This window comes from Tauraco erythrolophus, chromosome 21 (assembly GCF_009769465.1).
Source record: "Tauraco erythrolophus isolate bTauEry1 chromosome 21, bTauEry1.pri, whole genome shotgun sequence".
Taxonomy (NCBI): Eukaryota; Metazoa; Chordata; class Aves; order Musophagiformes; family Musophagidae; genus Tauraco; species Tauraco erythrolophus.
The window spans coordinates 4,205,123-4,212,700 of NC_141485.1; the positions used below are offsets into that span (position 1 = coordinate 4,205,123).

At 56.1% G+C, this 7,578-nt stretch overlaps 1 protein-coding gene across 1 annotated transcript; it reads right to left on the bottom strand.

Moving 5' to 3' along the window:
• Window positions 1-461: 461 nt before the first annotated feature.
• On the bottom strand, window positions 462-7,315 carry NLE1 (notchless homolog 1). The gene is made up of 12 exons (XM_086624751.1): window positions 7,169-7,315; window positions 6,869-7,086; window positions 6,684-6,763; window positions 6,329-6,405; window positions 4,868-4,965; window positions 3,266-3,458; window positions 2,671-2,806; window positions 2,251-2,297; window positions 1,895-2,097; window positions 843-1,002; window positions 683-753; window positions 462-519 (listed from the first exon to the last, which is right to left on the bottom strand). Exons 1-12 carry the CDS (start codon window positions 7,307-7,309, stop codon window positions 462-464), a joined length of 1,482 nt encoding a protein of 493 aa, XP_086480877.1. The 5' UTR covers window positions 7,310-7,315.
• Window positions 7,316-7,578: the final 263 nt, after the last annotated feature.

Here is a 7,578-nt window from a genome sequence, read left to right on the forward strand (position 1 = left end):
AATTTCCTTAAATAAATATAAGGAAAGAGTCCATGAGGGAGAGCAGCCAACAGGAGCAGGGAGTTCGTGCTTGGGTCAGCCTCTGTCGTCCATCACCTCGCAGAGCTCCCAGACGGATTGCACCAAGGGCAGGCCAGCTTAGGGCACAACTGGTGGTGGCTTCGTGTCACTGTTCCTATCGACGCCATCTGCAAACGGAAAGAGCTGCTGCGTCCCTGTGGTCCAGCACCAGCACTGCCACACGGCCCACCAGGTACCGTACCAGAGCAGCACAGTGGTGCTCTCAGGACCAGGTTCTTTCATCAGCCGTGGTCAAATGGCAACCAGCTCACAGGAATTTGTCCGTCTGCATAACTGGGAGATGGAGGCAGGTGAGAAAGGAAGGATCTGACCGACTGGTGCAACTGTTCCTTCCCTCTCCAGGAGCCAAAATATCTGAGTCAAATTTCACCACTGACTGCTCAGTTAGAGGGACTCTGCTTTCTAGTCATCTCCCAGGGGACAGCAGCAGTTTCTGCCCTGAGGGAGGTCAGGTCTCCGGGCTGGAATTTGGCCCAGTGTTGCGCTCTCTGAAAGGAGAGATCATGCCCTAACCGTGCAGGTCTCTGCAAGGAGACTGCAGCTCTGAAGGACACATGGAGTAGCTGTAACATCCTCTATGGACAGACAACAGGACACTTACATCCGCAAACACTTATCCTTCCCTCCGCTGGCTACCCTCTGTCCGTCCGGGCTCCAATCTGTTGCATACACCTGGTATTAGGGAAGACACAGTTATCTCTGCTGGGAGGAGGAGTCATTCCTGCCTCTCTCAAACACCTCGGCTTGACCAGACACCTCACCTCATCCGCATGACCGGGAAGATCAATGGCCAGTTTCTTCATCTTGGCATCCCAGACCTTCAGCGTGCTGTCACTGCTCCCACTCACCAGCAAGCGGCTGTCGGCTGACCAGGCGATCTGATACACAGCCGAGACGTGCCCTCTCAGCGACGTCAGGTACCTGGTGCGGAGGAGGCACAAAGCAGCTATTAGAGGATCAAGCAGCTGAGTTTGTTCCAAACCTGCCCTTGCCCAGCCTTCATGTTTCTCCTCCACTTGTGAGCAAGCAAGCACAGCCACGGGATGCCCAGCACACCCCAAGCCAGCACACACAAGGCAACTGCTATACAGAGGCCATATGTGGTTCGGTCTGTCTAAAAACCCTCCCAGATGGGCTCAAAGCCTTCTAGAGGATGGCTCTTCATCTCAACTCCCCTGCCAAGAAACCCTTATCCAGCAGGCAACACTACAGCCTTACTGAGCAGCATGGATTTAGAAGGACCATTAAAATTACTGACATGAAACCTGAGCTTGCCAGTATGAAGGCAGAACAAGGGAAGGACTGCTGCTCCAGAGAGCTCACCCATACTCTAGCAGAACGTTAAAAGCTGAAGTACAGGAGCATCCAAACACCAACAGCACCATTTGTAACTACAAGAATTCACATTGTCAAGAACAAGCTGTTCCCTGGCACAGGAACTGTTTAAACTGGGTCAGTCTACAGCATGCAACACACATGTCTTCAGGAGGGCAGCTGAATGGAACATCCCATCCCACCGCAGCTGTGCCTGCCCTGGAGAACCAACCCTGCAGCAAGCAGCATGTGTCGCGTGGGTGCCAGGCAGCGCTGTGGCTGGCGACACATGCCCGACCAAGCACAGACCCAGTAACACAAGAGGAGCGGAAAAGGGACTTCCCAAAGGCAGAGAGAGACAGAGGCAGCAGAATTTCTTGACATGAGTTCAGGCCAGGGAGTTGCTGTCAATGACGCTGGGGCCCATCTCTGCGTAACCTGTGGATTACGAGCAGACCCCAGAGAAGCACCACCTCTGTAACAGAACAAACCAACTCACTTTCCTGTCCTTCCATCCCAGAGCTTTATGGACTTGTCAAAGGAAGCACTGGCTATTATGCGAGTGTCTGGCGAGAAGAGGACTTGGTTAATCAATGCCTGGTGGCCTGTCATTCTCTCCAGTGGCTTCTTGTCTTCTGCTGGTCTCCAAAGAAAGAGCGTGAAGTCATCTGAGCCTGAGACAAGCCTTTCTGGTTCCTGGCCCTGACAAAGGGATGAAAGAACCGAAATCTTGTACAAGCCAGATGCAGAGAGCTTGGAAACACATCAGTGTGGGGGTCAACAATCAACTGTGCATGTTTACTGCTTCCACCAGTAAGTGTGTTAGAAACGACAGCAGGGACAAAAGGGACTTACCCTGACTTGGTCATACCTCTGCTGTGCCTTGTCCTTCAGTTCTGCCACTGAAAGAGGGAAAGGGAGAGGGGAAGGAAGAGAGTTTTGCAATCCTTAGGTGAACGGAAACTTTATAACCCTGTGATGCCAATTCCAATCCTGGCTCTGTGGGCCAAGCAGACATTTGTGACTGCTCACCCACTTTCTCTTTGCCAAGGGCGATACTAGGAGCAAATGCCCTTGAAAACAGAGTGGCATTCCCATCTCCCAGACTGCTCAACCCTGTGCATGGACAAGGAAGATCATGGCTGCCAGCATGACTGATACCAGCACAGCACATGCTCCCAGCTCTCAAGATTGTTTTGGCTTGTGGCAGCATTAAGACAACACTTGGCCCTTCCCACCACCTCCCCCAGTCTACAACGTGGGTGCTGCACTTACAAGAGCCGCTCACGTCCTGTGGGTTGATGGTGGCATCAGCAGGTTCGAAGGCACCAGTGCGGAGAACGTAGTCGGTGCTAAGGGCCATGGTGTTCACCCAGTGAGCGTGGCCCTGTAAGGTGCGGCAGAGGACCCCCTGGAAACAAAACCACCTGCTTAGAGAGGGACAGGCAGAATAAAGCTAAACTGCACAGGACCCACCACGCTGCAGGGTGTGACCCTAAACTTCCCAAATCCTCTTGCCCAAGTGGCAGGCAGGATTGTAGCCAGGCTTGGAAGGGAAGAAATGCCACTACTGAGCTTCAGGGAGCAGTTTCCTGCAGGGCCTTGCAAAGAACCCACCAGGACAGGTTGTTCCAAGGTTGTTTCCAGCTTTTAGCCCTGTTTTATCCTTTTAGGGATGAAAACATTGCACAACAGCTACCCCTTCCAAACAGTGCTAAGCAACAGGCTCTGCCAGGTCAAGAGGATACAGCACCCACTCTGCACCTCCACCTTCCAGGGCACAATCTGTGCCAGGAAGAGCAGACAAAGCTACAACACAGCATGCCCAGCCCCTTCTGCCAGCAACCCCAGGGCGGCTCGCCTCACTTACGTCCCGGCTCCTCCAGACTTTGATGGTCCTGTCCTGGGAGGAGGAGTAGAGCAAGCCATCGCCTCCCCACTTCACACACGTCACCGACTGCGTGTGGCTCGTGAGGATTTTGTCACACTTGCCCATCACTGTGTCCCAGATGCGGATGCTGCCATCTTTGGAGGCGCTCGCCAGGTAGCGGCACTCTGGATTTCTGGGCAAAAAGAAGATCAAATTCAGTTGTGCAGCGCACAGAGCTCCTCCACGGAGCTCTTTCCCCATCAGCCCCAGAGGATTCAAAGGCCCAGAAGTCAATAAAAGACAACTTTCTCTTTTGGCTTAAAACCAGAGAAAGGCTGGGCAGGGGTGGACCTACAGAGGACAAAATCCCACAAGGCAGGGGAGAGGCAGACAGATGCTTCCCTCCAAACCAACTTCTGGGCTGCACGCTGGAGGCATCAATCCAGGGTAAACCTGGCATCTGAGCTCTTGGCAATGACCTTGTCTTCACAGGAGGCAGCTTTAACCCGCTGGCTAACAAGAGGACCAAACACTGGCACCTTTGGGCAGGGGGATCAGTCTGCCTTATGCAGGCAGCACAGACTGGCAGCAAAGGTAACGTGTCGACTGCTCCCCTGCCTATGCCATGCTTTGCCTCTGGCGGGAAACGTGCTGGCCTGTGCACAGAGTGCTGCTGTGCTGGCAGGGCGAGGAGCAGCAATGCCCATCCACGTGGCTCACAGGGGCAAATTTAACACATCTGGAAGCAGCTGGCCACAGCCCTCTGTCCTTTGCACATCTTTATCACTCAACATGGTTTTAATGACAAAGAAAGCGGTCCCTGGCATGAGCAGCAGTGTGGAAGAGCATGGCTCCTCCTGTTGTGCAGGAACCGAGTGGGGAGCACAACTGCCTGGAGACAGGGAAGTGGAGCCCTGGCAGGATCACCTCCCTCCTCTCCATTTCCTCATCCTCCTTTATAATCAGTTTTTGCTAATCCAGTTAATTGTTTGCAAATAGCTGGAGTTTCCTACTGGCAAATTCAATTTGCAGGGCTCTGCTCTGAAGGGGCTCTTTTTCTTTTTATTTATTTATTTCTACAATGTCTTGGATTACTGGCTACAACTGTGCCCTTCCATCCATCTCTCCCAGACAGAGCTTTAGCTGATCAAAGGGATAAGGGGGAATTAATCAGCCCTCATGATAAATAAACCAGATGACAGAGGCAACCAGGATGCAGGAGAATGGGAAGGGAGCACTCTGCAGAGCCTGAACTCAGGCACTACTCAGACAGGCTTTCCTGCTCCCAGCTCAGCACACCAGGGAGGAGAATGTTGGTTCAGCACCGTGAAACCATTAAGCCTTTTCCATAAGCAGGTGTGTCTTTTACACAGAGGAAAAGAGGCACGGCCCAGCAGAGACTTCCCCAGCACCCGCACAGGGACTGCGAGCAGCGGCTGGGACCCCTGGCTCTGAGCTGGATACAATTTTCCTGTCCCACGTTGGAGGCTGCTCTCCTGCACGCACCCCCTCTGTGCACCGTAACGGGAGCAGTGCCCTTCAGGTCAGGCTGCTCTTTTCCATAGGAGTAAAGGGGAAGGGCTGGGCTGGCCCTTCACTTACATGTGGAGCGGTTCCCAGCACAGACACGTGATCCATTTGGAGTGGCCAGAGAGCACCCGGCCGATCTGATTGCCCGTGGCTGGGTCCCAGAGAAATATCTGTCCAAGAGAGGAAGCAAAAAGGTTGCGTCAGGCCACTCATCATGTGAATCCCAGGGACGTTTGGGCTCCATTTAGAAAGTATAGGTGTCCTTCGGGTTGTATTTACATTGGCAGAGGCAGGGAGCAGAGAGGGAGGGGGCAGGAGGGCTGGATGCCTTTCCAGATCCCTGCAGCAACCAGCTGACATCTCAAAGCATGAGACCTGATCATCCTCCTCTCTGCCTAAAATGCTGCTGCTACAAAAATATCCACCTCAACCCAAAACCGACCCAGGTCCCTGAAAAGCCAGCCTGAGCCTTTGACATCCTGTGCCAGAGAGTTAGTGAATGTTTGCAGAGCGCAATGAAAACCAGAGCGCGCTAAACGCTACTTATTATCGGATTCTGTGGGTGGGACACATGCTGGTTTTCTCTTGTTTTTTCTCTCTCTACATAAATGTTCATCCAATGAGCCAAGGCATTAGTCATCTCCTACTTAAGAACCTGGGAAAACAGGGAAACAGAGGACAAGCGGCTCCCTAGGTTAGATTAAAGCCAGAACAGCACCAAACCAGGGCAGAACCACCTCGGCCTGGCCCGTTTCCTTGGGGCTGGTACCACAGCAGCCTGATGGAGTGGCTGCCCTGAAACCGAGTGCGGGACAGCAGCTCTCGGCAGCTCCGTGGCCGCTCTCCTTGCTCCCAGACCATTCGAAGGTCAGAGCGAACAGCTGCCCCTCTGCAGCTCAGCAAGCTGCTGACTCGCATGTAATTGCCCAGAGTGCTCCTGCTTTCCCAGGAATTTCTGCACGCACCTTACACACATGCATTTTGCCCCGCAGCCGGGGCAGAGTCCCCTTCACATTCCAGTAAGAGGGAACTTGGCTGTGTCTGAGCAGGAGCACTGTGAAACAGGCTGCTGCGGCGCGTCTGGGTCATGCACACAGCAGCCCTGGCTTGGCCAGGCGATACCCTCTCTTGCTCCAGACACCTCCCTCGTGATGGAGCCGCCTGCCAAGGACGGCGTCCAAAGCCTGGACTCTTTCCTGCACGGAGGGAAAAGCATCTGCCACAAGACAGCAGGGCTCGGCAGCAAGAGGTCTACAATGTCAACAAAACGGGAGCCCTGCCTGGCCCAGCGTTCAGAGACACTACTCGCGACTACCGTGATGTGTCCGCATGCAAAGCTCCCCTGGGGAACCGGAATTCTGCTCGAAAAAACTGAATACAGCCCTCCCGCCCCAGAAGAAACAAGTTTTAACCCCTAATCCCCCACAGCGACTTTAGCAGGTTTCAGTTCAGTTCAGAACAGGGCTGCAGAGGGTCTCCAAGCTCCCACAGAATCCTGGCGCCGCACGGAGGGAGCGGGGAGCCAACACATACCTGGCTGTTCTTGCAGCCCGAGGCCAGCTTCTTGCCATCGGGCGACCAGGCGATGCTGAGCACCCAGTGCCGGTGACCTGGCAGAGAGAGCACGAGCAGGCATGAGTGGAGAGCTGTGGCTGTCTGTCCTGTGTCCTGGCACGCACCCACCCCAAGGTAGGACCGGAAGGTTCCTCTCGGCCAGTCCCTCTTCCTCCACTTCATTAAGGAGAGCTGCTCCCTTCCTGAGCCACAGGCACAGCCTGTACAGCTCAGGCAGCACCCGAACTCTGCTCTGTGTCCCCCCCTGAGCAGGCAGTGGGTCACTGAGGGAGGGGGGTCAGAAGCTGCCCTCTCGGGACACCCCCACACCCACCTTTGGCCGTGAATTGTGGCGTCTCTGTGCTCAGGTCCCAGAAGCGGACGGTGGTGTCCCCAGAGCCGCTTGCCAGGTACCTGAGAGAGGACGAAGAGCCCGGCTCAGCGTGGAGTCCCAGGGGAGGGGGTGACAGCGGCCGCTGCCTCACCCTGAGCCCCCCACCCACTGCCAGACCCTCGTACTTTCCCGTGGGGCTGAAGGCCACGGAGATGACAGCCTCGGTGTGCCCCTCCAGAGAGCTGGTGCAGCGGGTCACCGCCCGCACCCTGAACACCGCCTGCGGCTGGTAGATGATGTCCAGGACCTTCTCCGTCTCCACACTCTGCCCTGCCAGGGTCTTCTCCAGCGACGCCACAATCTCGGCATCGTGGACGAAGAAGGCCAGAGGCACCGGCTCATCCTGGGGGAGAAAGGACAGGAGGGGTACGAGGGGTGGGCTCGGGGTGCCGGCGGAGCTCGGAGCGGGCGGGGGTCGGTCTCACCTTCTGCAGGAGGGCGTTGCAAACCAGCTGTAGCTTGTCCGGGGTGATGGTGACCGGGACATCGAAGGGGGAGCCCAGGGACTCCCCGGCCTCGTCCCGGAACTGGATCAGGAGCCGCTGCACGTCCTCGTCCGGCGACATGCTCTGCGGGATGCGCGGGCTCAGCACCGGGAATCCCGCTGGGGGAGAGGGGACAGCACCTCACCGGGCAACGGTACCGCGGCGGGGAGGAGCCGCTACCGGGAAACCCGGCGCGGAGCCCGTGGGAGGGGAAGAATATCCTACGGGGCCGGACCCGCGCGGGGGGTGCAGGGGAAGCCCTATAGGGGAGCCCGGGGAGTGAGGAGGCCCCGAAGCGCCCCAGCGCCGCCACCCCTCCGGTATCTATGTCCGATCCCGGCCCCGCTCAC

Excerpts from the sequence above, each read along its gene's own strand:
- NLE1 (XM_086624751.1), bottom strand. The coding sequence starts at position 7,309 with ATGTCGCCGGACGAGGACGTGCAGCGGCTCCTGATCCAGTTCCGGGAC. Across the intron at positions 4,966-6,328 it reads CGGGCTGCAAGAACAGCCAG|ATATTTCTCTGGGACCCAGC; the intron begins GTATGTGTTGGC and ends TCTCTTGGACAG. Across the intron at positions 2,807-3,265 it reads AAGTCTGGAGGAGCCGGGAC|GGGGTCCTCTGCCGCACCTT; the intron begins GTAAGTGAGGCG and ends TTTTGTTTCCAG.